This window comes from Bufo bufo, chromosome 1, assembly GCF_905171765.1.
Source record: "Bufo bufo chromosome 1, aBufBuf1.1, whole genome shotgun sequence".
In the NCBI taxonomy this organism is placed as follows: Eukaryota; Metazoa; Chordata; class Amphibia; order Anura; family Bufonidae; genus Bufo; species Bufo bufo.
Window position 1 is genome coordinate 714307227 of NC_053389.1, and position 16078 is coordinate 714323304.

The 16078-nt window shown below is 48.7% G+C and overlaps 2 protein-coding genes across 5 annotated transcripts in view; one reads left to right on the plus strand and one right to left on the minus strand.

Moving 5' to 3' along the window:
- SPG21 (SPG21 abhydrolase domain containing, maspardin) overlaps window positions 1-6306 on the minus strand; it is a 66952-nt gene extending 60646 nt beyond the window's left edge. The window contains exon 1 of one of the 3 annotated variants that reach the window (XM_040414264.1): window positions 6138-6306. In XM_040414264.1, coding sequence (XP_040270198.1) covers window positions 6138-6181 — 44 coding nt within the window. In that variant the 5' untranslated portion in view covers window positions 6182-6306. The other 2 variants (XM_040414265.1, XM_040414266.1) reach the window with 2 other exon arrangements.
- Window positions 6307-6810: 504 nt separating this feature from the next.
- The window catches only part of CLPX (caseinolytic mitochondrial matrix peptidase chaperone subunit X), a 57442-nt gene continuing 48174 nt past the window's right edge, over window positions 6811-16078 (plus strand). For both annotated transcript variants that reach the window (XM_040414268.1, XM_040414269.1), the window contains exon 1: window positions 6811-7023. In XM_040414268.1, coding sequence (XP_040270202.1) covers window positions 6966-7023 — 58 coding nt within the window. In that variant the 5' untranslated portion in view covers window positions 6811-6965. The remainder of the gene's footprint in view (window positions 7024-16078) is intronic.

Genomic DNA, 16078 nt, shown 5'->3' on the forward strand with positions numbered 1-16078 from the left:
ATATGTTGGTGCCATTAGGTCATTTTTAACTAATATTATGACATTATTCATGAACACAAGAATTTTTTTAGCTCACCGTACTTCCAAATCAACCTCACCATCCACCTCTCATTCCTCTGTCTGCGCAGCGGTGTAGCAGAGCTTTCAACAGTGTTTAAAAGGGTCGTCTCACTTCAGCAGAAAGCATTTATCATGTAGAGAAAGTTACTACAAGACACTTACTAATGTATTGTGATTGTCCATATTGCTTCCTTCGGTGGCTGGATTCATTTTTCCATTACATTATACACTGCTCGTTTCCATGGTTACGGCCACCCTGCAATACATCAGTGGTGGTCGTGCTTGCACACTTAAGGAAAAAGCCCCAGCCTCTCTGGTGGCCGGGACCATGGGAGCGCACATAGGGTGGTGCTTTTTCCTATAGTGTGCAAGCACGACCACCACTGATGGACTGCAGGGTGGTCGTATCCATGGAAACAAGTAGTGTATAATGCAATAGAAAAATTATTCCAGCCAGCATAGGAAATATGGACAATCACAATTAGGGCTGCAGTAAACGATTATTTTAGTAATAGAGTATTCTATCGATTATTTTTTTAAATTAAATAGAGTAATCTAATAAGAAAAAATGAATTAATAGACAAGTTTTTTTTATAAAGGAAAACAATAAGACCCCCTGCCATTAGTCCCCAACACCCTTCGTTCCCCACTGTGCGATCAGCCCAAGTGCATCAGTTCCCCCCAGTGCCATCAGCTCTCCCCCCCTCCTTCCCCCACTGTGCCATCAGCTCTCCCCCCCCCCTTCCCCCACTGTGCCATCAGCTCTCCCCCCCCCTTCCCCCACTGTGCCATCAGCTCTCCCCCCCTTCCCCCACTGTGCCATCAGCTCTCCCCCCCCCCCTTCCCCCACTGTGCCATCAGCTCTCCCCCCCCTTCCCCCACTGTGCCATCGTCTCTGCTGCCCTGCTCCTCCTGACACCCGGATTGCACAGTCATTGGTTGCTATGACGCTGTGCACTCCAGGCGCCCGGCCTTAATGTCGCACCCCGACCCCCTCGGTTTCACCAACTTACCTTTCCAGCAGGGGCGCCGCCGACACTCCATCGTTCCACGCTGCTCTGCGCCTGACATCACACAGCGCGTCAGGTCACGGCGTGCGTACGTCAGGAGGTCAGTGCAGCGCGGGACCATGGATGTGCTGAGAAGTGTCCAGAGGCCTCCTGCTGGAAAGGGGAGTACTCCAAGCACAGCGGGAGACCACGGAGCGGGAGTAATAGCAAGCGCTTCACTCCTGCTCCGTGGTCACATGACACAAACGAGGATATTTTTGTGTCGAATTACTCAAGTAATTGTTTCAGCCCTAATCAATACATTAATAAGGGCCTTGTAGTAACTTTTTCTACATAATAAATGTCATCTGCTGAAGTGAGACAAGCCCTTTATGGGTAGTAGGGTAAGGGTGAGAAATCTCTCTTCTTATGACAGCCATAACACTGGGGATTACTCCTACACGTTTCAACCATATCTTGGTTCTAAATCATTGCGTGATGGCCATCATCTTACAGTGTCCAAAGCTCAGTTATCACATGATGGCGACTTCTGTGACAAGTAACCTCAGACAACAACTCCTACCCTCCATATTACTTCTCCGTTACCGGATCCCCCCCCCCCCCCCGACCAGCTACTGTAATGTATAGCCTATGAGCGGACATACCAGACCTCTGGAGTGCATAGTTCAGAAGCAATATAACTGGAGACGGACAAACGCATCATAAGAAAGGCAAGAAAAATGGACAAATGTTATCAGTCAGTCTAGACATGTCAACTTTTGTTGCAGATTTACCACAGAATTTGTGGTGAAGACCTAACGTAATGCCCGCTTGTGCAGGTGTTCGGAACCAGCAGTTGTCAGACACCTCTGTCAGCGAGTACCTCCCCGAGAAGGCTTCTCTCCTCTGACATCTGCCATTGGGGGAGCGTGTCACTGTTCCCCTTGTCAGATGGGGGTGGGGGTCCTACACAGGCTGATACTGGCAGCACTGATTGGACAGTGTCAAAGTGTGTAGCGACACACCCCTTATTCACGAATTTCTAGTAGGAATAACTAAGGAACAGTAAAATGTCTAGTTGTTGAAGGCCAATATACATTAAATGGGTTTTCCAGGCTTTTAATATTGATAGGGCATCAATATCAGGGCGGGGGTCTGACACCCGTTTTGTTAAATCCCCCCCTCTTCATTAAGAGGACAGCAGGGGTTCTGGGAAAGGGATCCTCAATCTAATCTAAAATATCATGGCCGGCCATATTCTTAGTGATCTAGGTATTTAAAGAAGGACCTGTCCTCATCTCCGGACATGTCTGTCTTAGTAAATGCTTGTATTCCCCGTGAAATAATTCTGAAATATCTTTTCCTAGCACTGGACAGCATGCTGTTATTCCTACTAGAAATTCACGAATAAGGGTTGTGTTGCAACCCACTTTGACACGGTCCAATCTGTGCTGACAGTACCAGCCTGTGTGGGGACCCCCACCCTCCTTTTACAAGGGGGATCGGTACCACTCAGTTGTCAATGTATTCATGCATATCCAGCAGGAATAACAGAGGAACGGCACAAAGTAGAGCTATAAGAAATGATGCCCCAGAATGGTGATTTTACAGAGAATACAATTATTAGCTCAAACAGACATGTCAGGAGAGGGGACAGGTCCTCTAAGACAGGCATGCTCAACCTGCGGCCCTCCAGCTGTTGTAAAACTACAACACCCAGAATGCCCTGCTGTAGGCTAGTTGTTGTTTTGCAACAGCTGGAGGGCCGCAGGTTGAGCATGCCTGCTCTAAGATATCTCTACCTCTGCCAGCAGCCAGCCAAGGAGAAATACGAAACAGAGCCAAGTATCCGAATCACATGGAAAAGCATTACTTTCCCTGCAGAGGATCTAAACAGGAAGCCGAATGCAGAAGTAATACACGAGTCCTGCACAACTCTAGGCAGCCGTCTACTGGAGGTGCCGTCATTGAGAGGCAGCAGCTGATGGGCCACGCGGGGCAGGGAGCCACATGGCGAGGCAGCAGCTGATGGGCCACGCGGGGCAGGGAGCCACATGATAGGAAGAGCATGAACCCCAGAGCGCAGCTGCTGGAGAGCAAGGCCCTATGCACATGGCTGTATTCGGCGATGTTCACAGCACAGCACTTTCCTGCAGATTATGGTGCGCGTTGTACACGGAACTCAGCTTCAAATCCACTTCCCATTGTTTGTAATGAGAACCCGCGGCCACGGATTTGAAACCTGCATCAAGAAACGCAGCGATGCAGATTATCTCCCGTTGGATGGGGCCAAGGGTACTTTCACACTAGCGTTATTCTTTTCCGGCACGGAGTTCCGTCCTAGGGGCTCAATACCGGGAAAAAAACTGATCAGTTTTATCCTCATGCATTCTGAGCAATCCATTCAGGATGCATTCAATTCAGTTTTTTTGCCTTTTCAGGACGGAGATAATACCGTAGCATGCTGCGGTTTTATCTCGGTCCAAAACTCTGGAACACTTGACATGCATTAATGCCGGATCCGGCCCTGAGTGTTCCGGCAAAACTGATCTGTTTTTGTGGTCTGCGTATGTTCAGACCGCAAAAAATGTGAAAAAAAAAATATTACGGATCATTGCTTCAGGTCGCCTCACGGAAGCACCAAGCGTTGGTACATGGAACGCATGGCGTTTTTTTTTTCACTCATTGACACGAATGTCACCGTGAAGACAGTAACCAGTAGATTTCGGAGTGGCTCCTGTAGCAACAGTTCTTGCTGCATAAGGAAAGTACAAGAGCTCTGATCCGACGAAGATCAACCAACCGCTGGCCTCCGCTATCGCCATCAGTCCCACAGACAGGAGCGGCAGCAGGGATGAAGGCATTGCCAACGTGGTGTTCAAAAAGGGGACATGGGACCTCGGTTTTTGTGATTGGTGAGGATCCCAGTGGTCAGACACTTATCACCTACCCCGTGGATTCCTCCACCACCTCTTCTACAGATGTAGGAGAGTTGGTTTTTGTACAAGGTGATAACTCCGTAAATTGAGCGCAGGAAATGGAGCGGCAGTCCAGTGTAAAAAGACTGACACCGTCCCTGGAAGCACATGAACTAAGACCTCTTTCACATCTTAGACAGAACACGTATCCATTGACTTTAAAGGGGCTGAGACTTTAATACTGATGACCTATCCTCCGGATAAAGAGGACCTTTCATAGGAATTTTCTAAAATACCACTCGTACGCCTGCCGTGCCCCCCTGCAGTCTTCCTGCTCAGTATGTTAATCCTGAGCATCAGTACAGGGAGGAGGAGACACCAGGGTTTCTCAATGGGCGTCTCCTTCTCCATGGCTGTGACGCTCTCTGCTGTGATTGGACCGCGGCACAGCCATGGAGAAGGAGACGCCCATTGAGAAACCCTGGTGTCTCCTCCTCCCTGTACCGATGCTCAGGATTAACATACTGAGCAGGAAGACTGCAGGGGGGCACAGCGGGCATACGAGAGGAATAAAAAAAACAAAAAAAAAAAAACACACAACCAGGGTGTCAGCATCAGCAGCGGTACCCTGCAAGGAAAGGTATTCAATTAAACTAGAAAATTCCCATGAAAGGTCCTCTATAAGTCATCAGTATCTGATTTCTGGGGGTCCGACACCCGGGACCCCCGCCAATCATCTGTTTAAGGAGGCAGGGGGGCTCCTGTGAGCACTGTGGCCTTCTTGCAGCTTTTCCTAGGCCAGTGACGACAAGTTCATCAGTCACGTGGCCTAGCAGTAGCTCAGCCCCATAGAAGTGAATGGAGCCGAGCGCGATACCAAGCACAGCCGCTATACAATGTACTGCGCTGTGCTTGGTGAGCTGAGAGGGTTGCCTTCTCAAACAGTTGATCAGCGGGGGTCCCACTGATCAGATACTGATGACCTGTCCTGCGGATAAATCATTAGTATTTACATCTTGGAAAACCCTATTAAGGTGCGTATTCACAAATCAGTGGTTTTCCACAGACCAATCGTAGGGGATGCTCTGGAACATGGATCACACAGAGCAAAAAACAGACACACGGATGAACCACTGACCACCTTGTCATGGATGTCATCACGGACGTGTGAAAGAGGCCTTAGGCTGTGGACACAATACTGCGGCGTGCTGCACTGTTTTGCCTGGCAGAATGAAGGACAATTACAGTGGAATCGGTCGGGCACTGCTGATGGATCTCGTGCTTCCAGAAAATCCATCAGACACATCAGCCTCGTCTAACACAAAACAAGTAGCGGATGTGAACAGCCCAATCGCTGCAGCTCCACTAATATTCTCAATAAAACTGCATATATACTCAGCACATACCCAGGTCATACCCCTGCAGCACGGCGCCTCCCAGCACCCAGGTCATACCCCTGCAGCACGGCGCCTCCCAGCGCCCAGGTCATACCCCTGCAGCACGGCGCGTCCCAGCGCCCAGGTCATACCCCTGCAGCACGGCGCCCCCCCCCCCTGCGTCCACCAGATGCCCCTGCAGCGCGGCGCCCCCCCCTGCGTCCACCAGATGCCCCTGCAGCGCATCGCCCCCCCCTGCGTCCACCAGATGCCCCTGCAGCGCATCGCCCCCCCCTGCGTCCACCAGATGCCCCTGCAGCGCATCGCCCCCCCCTGCGTCCACTACATACCCCTGCAGCACAGCGCCTCCCTGTGTCCAGGTCATACCCCTGCAGCATAGCACCCCCTGCATCAGCCACATAATCCTGCAGCACAGCGCCTCCCTGTGTCCAGGTCATACCCCTGCAGCACAGCCCCCTCCTGCAACTGCCACATACCTCTGCAGCACATCGCCCCCCTGCGTTCACCACATACCACTGCAGCACATCGCCCCCTGCGTTCACCACATACCCCTGCAGCACATCGCCCCCCTGCGTTCACCACATACCCCTGCAGCACAGCGCCCCCATGTGACCAGTCCGTACCCGGATCCTCTGTCAAGACAGGCTGCGCGCTCTCTCCCTCCGGTACAGCAGACCGCCTCTCTGCACAGACACTTACTTCCGGGTTTTAAGCTTTGGACACGTGACTCATCACATGCCTGAGAACAGTTCTATTTATCATGTCTATCATACCCGGTGACGTCACGTTCTGAAATAAACTTTATTGACTCCTTCATTAGGGATGCAGGAACTATGCCGCCACAGTGTGGGTGCACGTACTCGTGAGCCGTGCGTGATATCTTTGAAAACCACAAATTGTGAATACTCCGTGCATACAGATTCCCGCCACCAGTAGCGCTCACGTTCTGAAACTACAAATCCCGGCATGCTCTGGTAGCTAGCTAATAATCACCTCAGGTTCACCATAGAGCTGTCACAACTCTAAGCACGTGATAATAGGAATTTCGGGTCAGGTCGGGTGCGTGATGACGTCACGACAGCAAGCCGCCATATTTTATAGTGGAAAGAGGAAAAACACTGACAGTCAAGTCCTTCGAACATAAAGTGTAAACGCCCGTTTACATAAGGGCTAACCGCGTTTCTTCATTTAACCCATAGACTGCCACCACGGCGTATCTCTCTGTATACAACAAGGCTCCCGAGTTCTAATTATCGAGCCTGCTGTAAGAACGTCACTACTTATCAGTACTTGTCAGTGACAGTAGTAAAGATGGCGGCTGATTTACTATTGGTCAATCGCAGCGCGTGGAACGCACGTAGATTGGGAAATATCAGCGTAGTGACGTAGTTGATACGTATGACCTGCACGTCCCTGTCAGCTTTTCTGAGCTGTGTTTGTGATTGGTCGGGTCGTTGAACCCAGCCGGGCTGACGACATTGCAGGCTGCTGGCCGGGCCCGGGCGACTCTGCGGTTCCGGTTTGACTCTCAAGCCTCCCAGGATTTCACGCTGAGTCCTGTCCGTCCTGTCACGCCAGCTTAGAGACCGAGCACCGGGACCATGTCCGGCCCCAGCTGTTCGTGCGCAGCCAGGATCATCAGCAGCACCCTGCATAGAGGTGAGCGGGGGCCGTGGGAAGAAGCCGCCGCTCCTCTGAAGTCCAGCGGCTCCGGGGGGTGGTGGTGGGGGGAATAGGGAAAACTTATGGAACTTCTAATGTACGTTGTGACTCCGCTCCTCGTCGACTTCAATATCTCTGCTTGCTGTTAGTGAATGGAAACTTTGTTGTTGTTGTTTCCATCTTTCGTTCAGTGTCAGAGCTGTGTCATTAGGAGTACGTCAGGTCAATGTAAACAAGCATGTGTCTGTTCACTGACAGCAAGAAGGGATCTTGACAGTTGTGAGGAATTTATTAACCAGTGCGTCTTTGACAATAACGCACCCAGATAGAAATGTCAGATGGCTGCAAAAGTTCTGTCTCAGGCAGATGTACTGTGTTGTCTGATCAACTGCTTTCCCCGCTGCCCTGTAAAAAAGGCTCTCAGAGGCTGCTTTTGGGTAGTGTACCTCTTGGTGAGAGATCATTGACGGCTTGTCGTGCCCTTTTAAAGGCAATTTGCCACAGACTTTGAGAGACACCGGATGCTCCCTTCAACGCCTTGCTCACCATCCAGGCCGTTCTGACCTACCTGTTGGGAGCAGTGGTTACCTGAGAGCACGCACATTTATTATACTTATATAGCGCTGACCTATTCCACAGCGCTTTACAGACATCATCATCACGCTGTCCCCAATGGGGCTCACAATCTAAGCTCCCTATCAGTATGTCTGTGGGGTGTGGGAAGAAACCCAACCAAACACGGGGAGAACATACAGGTGTTGTCCTTGGTCGCATTGGACCCCAGGACCAGTGCTACCCACTGAGCCACCGTGCACATGGTGAACAAGCTCCGGATGGCCCAGACACCAGTAGAGAGGATTGTGTGATCTGTGGAAAGCAGCGGCTTCCTTGTCCGCATGTGACCCCTTCATTACATCTGTCTCTGACCAGACCATTGGCAGGTGCTTAGCAGAAGGAAATTTGGTGTCGCGGCGCCCATTACGTGTCGTGCCATTGACAGACGGCCACCGTCACCTTTGTTTGCAGTGGTGTCACGCATGAGAAGCCTGGACTGCTACAGACTGGAAACGTATCGTCCTTAGCTATGAATCCAGGTTCTGTTTGGGATCCCACGACGGTCAGATAGATGGAGGCCTCGTAGCGAACACCTACTGGTGTGATGATCTGCGGAGCCTCAGTCGGTCACCCCTAGAATTTAGATGTGGGGAAACCAGCACTCACTCAAATGCACGCTGCACGGGAGAGGACGTAAATCCACAGTAATATGAACAAAGGATCCCAGCAGTCGCGTCTTTGTGAATCAAATGTCTTTTATTCCATAGACCAGGACCAGGTTTCGGCAATGTGCCTTCATCAACAGGTAATCCAAATACAAACTAACAGACTATATATATGCTCTACAGTCACCGCCCACAGGAGCAAAATTCCATCCATAAGGGAATGGCCAGAAAGTAACAGGTTGTAATCAATTTAATAATAAACAAACCAAAGCAGAGAAAAAAGCATCTAGATAGATATTTCATCTTACATTTGTAGATAATACTCTTGTATAACTTTCAAATTTGCAATACCTGAGAAATAAACAGCAAAATATTATAAATATATAACAAAATTATTATATTACAGATACATAACCTCATATTCCCTATTGAGGCCTCTGGTGCAATGTGTCCAATGTAATGGATCCAAAAGGCTTCCCTCCGAGCAACATCTTATTAATGTCACCCCCCCTCCGTGGTCTAATCACCTGCTCTATAACCTGGAATTTCAGTTGGGCAATAGAATGTCTGCACTTTTCAAGTGGCTTGGAATGGGTAATAATAAATTTTTTGTTCTTAATGGTCGATTTGTGTTTGTTAATTCTGTCCTCAACTGCCTGCACTGTCTGACCAATGTACAACAGACCACAAGGGCAATTAATCAGATAAACAACATTTGAAGACTCTCGCATGTAAAAAAACCTTTTACTTCAAACGGATTCCCGGTGTGTGGATGATAAAATGTAGGGCCCTACATTTTATCATCCACACACCGGGAATCCGTTTGAAGTAAAAGGTTTTTTTACATGCGAGTCTTCAAATGTTGTTTATCTGATTAAATGCCCTTGTGGTCTGTTGTACATTGGTCAGACAGTGCAGGCAGTGAGGGACAGAATTAACAAACACAAATCGACCATTAGAACAAAAAATTTATTATTACCCATTCCAAGCCACTTTGAAAAGTGCAGACATTCTATTGCCCAACTGAAATTCCATGTTATAGAGCAGGTGATTAGACACGGAGGGGGGGGGGTGACATTAATAAGATGTTGCTACGGAGGGAAGCCTTTTGGATCCATACATTGGACACATTGCACCCTAGAGGCCTCATAGGGAATATGAGGTTATGTATCTGTAATATAATAATTTTGTTATATATTTATAATATTTTGCTGTTTAATTCTCAGGTATTGAAAATTTGAAAGTTATACAAGAGTATTATCTACAAATGTAAGATGAAATATCTATCTAGATGCTTTTTTCTCTGCTTTGGTTTGTCTATTATTAAATTGATTACACCTGTTACTTTCTGGCCATTCCCTTATGGTGGACTTTTGCTCCTTTGGGCGGTGACTGTAGAGCATATATAGTCTGTTAAGTTTGTATTTGGATTACCTGTTGATGAAGGCACATTGCCGAAACCTGGTCCTGGTCTATGGAATAAAAGACATTTGATTCACAAAGACGCGACTGCTGGGATCCTTTGTTCAGGTCACCCCTAGAAGACATACGAGGGACAGTAAGAGCTCAGCGACATGTACAGGACATCCTGCGGCCATGTGTTCCTCTTATACCAGGGCTTCCAACGGGCATTGTTCAGCAGGGTAACGCTCACCCACACGGCAAGGATTTCCGAGGAATGTCTCCACCAGATTACAGCACTACTTTGGCTGCCGGTCACCAGATTTATCACTAAGGCTCCATTCACACGTCCATAGTGCATTGCGGAATTCCGCTATACACCCCGCCGGCACCCCCAAGAAATGCCTATTCTTGTCTGCAATTGCGGACAAGAATAGGACCATGCTCTATTTTTTTTTTTCCGAGCTGCGGACTGGAAGATCTTCCAGTCCGCAGCTCTGGAAATGCGGATGCGGAGAGCTCAAAGTGTGCTCTCCGCATCCATTAAGTCCTCATAGAGAATGATTGGGTCCGCACCCGTTCCGCACAATTGCGGAATGGAGCCTTATCGAGCATTTATGGGATCAGCTTGGACACCAGCTTCGGCAGACTACGTGTGAAGAATCTACAAGCCCAGCTGTAACATCTGTGGACAAATGTCCTACAGGATACAATACAGAACCTGTATACCTCCATGTCCTACCATATGTCATCTGGTATCCAGGCTACAGGTGGCCTCCTTCCAATTGTACCGTTTTCCCCAATAAACCGATCCTTTCTCTAATGTAATCCCCTCCATATATCATCCTTACATTCTCCTACATGGAGGCTGATTCCTACAACTCCTCCTTGGTGTTCTCTGTTAGGGACTGTGTAGGCAGCTTATACAGCAGTTCTCTGGACGTCAGAGACCTCCTCTAACAGCATGTGCACATGGTTTTGCTGCAGAAATTGGAGGCTACTCTTGGATTTCTCTACAATTGCCACAGGTTTGCACGTGTCTCTGGACAGCCCGATGGATTCCCATTATAGATAATCTGGTTATGAAAATCTGTGGGAAATTACCACTGTATGAACATACCCTGGTATGGAGAAACCACTGGCGATAAAACTGGCGGCATGCGGCAGTGTGATTTCTATGACCTCTGCTCCTCTGACAGGATCACGGCAGTATAATGCCATGTGAGGCCTGTATCTACTGAATTACACGGAGGGCATCCTGACCGTTTAATTCAATAGATGCCAGGTGTCACAGGGACGCATGGCTTTATGAATCATTGCTGTGCAATCTGTCAGAGCACGAAATCGCACTGCCACATGCCGCAAGCTTCTCACATTAAACTCGCTTGTCTGCGTTTGGCCTTAAAGGGTAGGTTGGGGTTAACTCTGTGATGGTAGAAGGGCATATGGGCTAGTGTCTTAGGCCTCTTTGCACACAAGGTTTTTTTTTTATTTTTTCTGTTTCCGTTCAATTATTTTTGCGTTTCCGTATACGGAAACCATTCATTTCAATGATCCACAAAAAAAACGGAAGGTACTCCTTATGCATTCCGTTTCAGTTTTTCCGTTCCGTTCAAAGATAGCTCATGTCCTATTATTGTCCGCATAACGGACAAGGATTGTACTGTTCTATCAGGGGCCTTCCATTCCGCAAAAACGGAATGCACACGGACGTCATACGTATCTTTTGCGGACCGTAAAATACTGAACGAGCCATACGGTCGTGTGCAAGAGGCCTTAAATCCTGTCCTAGTGTCTTAACGAGCAAGCGTCTTAAAGGCTGCGGACACCTTCAGGATTTTTCTTTTTTTGGCTAAAGTTATTTTGTCATTTTTCTTTCTAAAGGCTTTGGGGAAGATCTAATTTGCCTACTGATTTCCCCACCGCTGCCTTTGTACCTGCCGCTCTGCACTTCCTGCCCCAGCTCGACATGGCAGAGACGCGATGATAGCCTGGACAGCCACCTGCTGCAGCCCGCTGTGGGTACCAAAACAGCGGTGCAGGGTTGGTAGAAGTGGGTAAAGCTTCCTTGTTCTGGCCAGTTTAGGACGGAGGGCCGGAGCCGTGTACTTTCCATAACTACTTCCGGTGGTGGAGTAGCGTTTTACTAGTCCCATAGGGAATTAATGAAGACCCCCTTATTTAGCAAAGGGGTCTTACTTTATATAAGGAAGGGGATAGTCGCTGCCACAGTGATTAAAAAACATCCATGGAGAGCTTGTGGCATTAGAAGGCCAGTGCTCCCTTCTATGCTTCGGTCAGGCTTGGTGTAGTAGAACAGCATAGAGGCTGCCCTACTCTGCCCTCCTATGGAAGATAAATAAAAGTAGTGTCCCTTTAAATGAAAGTGTAGGCCACAGTGCGTTGCAGCCCAGAAGCTGATTACATGTTCAAGGACTGTATTATCTGCTGCCTTGTGGCTGGGATTCTTCTGAGGCTTTTCCTGTTTTGCCATCAGAATGAATAGAAATAATCCTTATTCACCTCTGTATGGCGCAACTCACTCCCAGGAGGAGACGCCTCATCTGCTCCGAGTTCTGCTGGGAGGAGGAGCGCACATGCTGTTTACCCTTCAGATTCTCTGACAGCCAGCTTTATTAACCCTTTCAAGCCCAGAGGGGTTTTCGTTTTGTGCTCCCTGCCTTCCCAGAGCCATAACTTTTTTTATTTTATTTGTCTGTTCACATAGCCATATGAGGGCTTGTTTTTTGCGGGACAAGTTGTACTTTCCAATGCCACCATTTAATATTGCAGGGGCCAGGGGGCATAGGAGGCATATTTTAAAAAATCAAGTAGAGTTTCAGCATCAGCGGGGGTACCCCCGCCAAGTACAGGTATATATCTCCTTAATCAATATCAGATCTACAGGATCCTAAGCCAGGGTACCCCGGCCAACCACATTTTGAGGAGACTGTGTTGCTCCGGTGAGTGCTGGACCTCTTCTTGAGCCATCAGCCACAGGCCTAGGATCAGGTCAGTCCGGTACAAGTGGATGGACCTGTACAGTGGATGGCGCTGGCTTGGAAAGCGGCAAGGAGGATAGGCTGTCGGAAAACCCTTTTAAACTATCTGTATTACCGTATGTACAATGTAGGCTGAAACGATTACTCGATTGAATCGAGTAATTTGACATAAAAAAAATCCTCGATGCAAGATTTTTCCATCCAGGGATTCGTTTGTGTCATTGACCACGGAGCGGAAGTGAAGCGCTTGCTATTACTTACCGCTCCATGGTCACCCGACGGTCCGTACCGCGCTGCACTGGATCCAGACACATCGTGAGGTCATAGTGCAACGTAAGCTGTGTGACGTCAGGATACAGTGCAGCGAGCCGGAGAAGAATAGGAAGGAGCTGTGGAGCGGTGTCCCTACAGGAAAGGTAAGTATTTTATTTCACTGTGCTGGGGACATGGCACTGAATGGGGGACAGCCGTCAATGGATGGCATGGAGGGGCAGATGGCACTGGGGGGACATGGAGGGCTGACTGATGGCACTGGGGGACATGGAGGGGCTGACGGATGGCACTGGGAGGACATGGAGGGGCTGACTGATGGCACTGGGAGGACATGGAGGGGCTGACTGATGGCACTGGGGGGAGGGGCATGACGGCACTGGGAGGACATGGAGGGGCTGACTGATGGCACTGGGGGGACATGGAGGGGCTGACTGATGGCACTGGGGACATGGAGGGGCTGACTGATGGCACTGGGGGACATGGAGGGGCTGATCTGATGGCACTGGGGGGGGGCTGATCTGATGGCACTGGGGGGGGGGCTGATCTGATGGCACTGGGGGGGGCTGATCTGATGGCACTGGGGGGACACACGGAGGGGCTGATCTGATGGCACTGGGGGGGACACGGAGGGTGTTGGGGACTGATGGCAGGGGGTCTGAGTTTTTATAAAGGAAAACAGCCCTATTAATTCATTTTTTCTTATTAGAGTACTCGATTAATTGTAAAAAAATAATCAATAGAATACTCGGTTACTGAAATAATCGTTTACTGCAGCCCTAGTACAATGAGAAAGGGGCCTGACCACTTGCAACCCGTATATGCTGCATGATTCCTGGGTAGCTCGGTGCCCCTATATATCCTCTGCCCCTTATGCCTAGCTCACTAATCATCTGGTGGTATTTTCCCACCAGACTTGCCCCCTCTATTCTTGTGGGCCCCTACCAAGACATACTAGCACCACTGACCATGGGGCCACCATTAGTTTACAATCCAATATTCCTGTCTGGGTGCTCTCCAAGTTTAGGAACAAGAGCATATGGACTCTGCACGGACCCATTACGGTAAATGGGTATAGTCACATTTTTTTTGAATTTTTTTGTTTTGTTTTTTGGGGATGGGGGGGGAGTTGTAGCATGTTCTGTATTTCCATTCTCCACTCAAAGACTTGTTCATTCAAGTGAATGGATCTGGATCGCACTTGACATCCGTGAGCGATCTGTTTAAAAACTCGTTCATGTTTCCAACCAGTTTCATATTGCTCATCTGAAAGGAGCCTAAACCTGAGCCAACTACAGAACTCGGGGCGTCCCTTATTGCTGCTGGCCCAGCGGGTCGCTTGTTCCTGTGGAGCACTGTCACTCTGCCAGTAATGGGAGACTGTGGCAGTACGCTGCTTGTTTTGTGCGGTTATATATAGCATGCTGTATGTCACGTAGCTTACATCTTATCTATCACACCGTGGGGAGGCCCTAGGGGACGGCTCACTCATGTCACCAATTTGCCAGGATTCTGCACATCGGGTAATTTGGGTAATGCAGCACAAGAGCTCGTGGTTTCAGAGTCGTAGATCTGCTGCCGGGAACTTTACTCCATACGTTCGTCTGCTACACTATTCCATACCACAGTAGAATAACGTGGACTCTTGGCTTCCGTCGGGTGAAGGAGAGGCCACGAATACGTTTAGTGTATATCGTATATAGCAGAAGCTTTTCCTGCCGTATACACCAAATGTGGCTCTAAATGATGCGAGCAGACCCCGTTTCCAAATATTCTCAGCACTTGAGAATGAGGGTGTAATGAATGGAGGGGCAGATTTAAAGAATAATAATAATTTCCTGTCCACAATCCTGTTGTAAATCACCATCCGCCTCTACCCAGTCTGAAATGGCAGAGAGTAGAGCGCAATAGGTGACATGTCCCTTTAAAGGGAACCTGTCACCAATTGTGTGCTGCCCATACTAACAGCAGCATAAAGTAGACAGGTGAGTTGATTTCAGCGGTCTGTCAATTAAAAAATTAAAAGTAAGTGGTTGCCAAGAACCAACATCACAATCTTGCAGACTGGGCCTGGAAAAGAGTCCCGGCCACCTGAGGAGTCCGGGTTATCCATGAATTCCTGCTCTCCCCCCCACCTGCTGATGGCTGACAGTCTTCTACCTAGTTTCTCCCTTTCTCTCTAGGAAGAGAACTGCCAACCATCAGCAGATGGGGGAGAGAGCAGGAGATTATGTCTAAGGGTACTTTCACACTAGTGTTTTTCTTTTCCGGTTTTGTAATCCGGTAAAGGGTCTCAATACCGGGGGGGGAAAACCTCATCACTTTTGTCCCCATGCATTCTGAATGGAAAGCAATCCTTTCAGTATGCATTAGGATGTCTTCCGTTCCATACCTTGTACAGTATTTGACCGGACAAAATACAGCAGCTTGCTGCAGTATTTTTTCTGTCCAAAATCCCGGAACACTACCGCACTTGTCGGATCCGGTACCAAGTGTTCCATAAATTGCTGGATCCGGTTTTCCGGTCTGCGCATGTGCATTTTTTTTTTCTAGCTTTGAAAAAATTAAATGCCGTTATTCCGGATCATACCGAAAAGACGACTCCGGTATTTCAATGAATAAGTCTAACGGATCCGGAAAAAAAGATATCAGTTTGCATACGGATTTGCGGATCCGGCAGGCAGTTCCGGCAACAGAACTACCTGCCGGATTCTTCTAACGCTAGTGTGAAAGTACCCTAACTCTGACTCTTCTCAGGTAGATTTGACTTCCAGGGCCCGGGCAATGATTGTGATGCTGGGTTCTCAGCAACCACTTACTATTAGCTCATGAGGTGTCACACCGCTGAAATCTGCATGTCTGTCACTAATTTCTGCCTTCCTCAGTGAGGTCAGCATAAAGTTGATGACAGGTTCCCTTTAACCAGAGCAGGGACAGTACATATGTAACCGGAGCTCATAGCAGCCATGCATGCTGTACCAGACAGCGTGTCATGTTGTTACATTGCTTCATACTGTGTCTCAATCTCCTTCCCCAAATACATTTCGGTTTTGACGTTCATCAGGTTAAATCAGGGCTGGATAAGTGCCCGAGCCAGGTGTGCTGCCACCGCCAAACGCTTTGATGTGCTTTCAATGACGCTTCTTATTTCCAGACTAC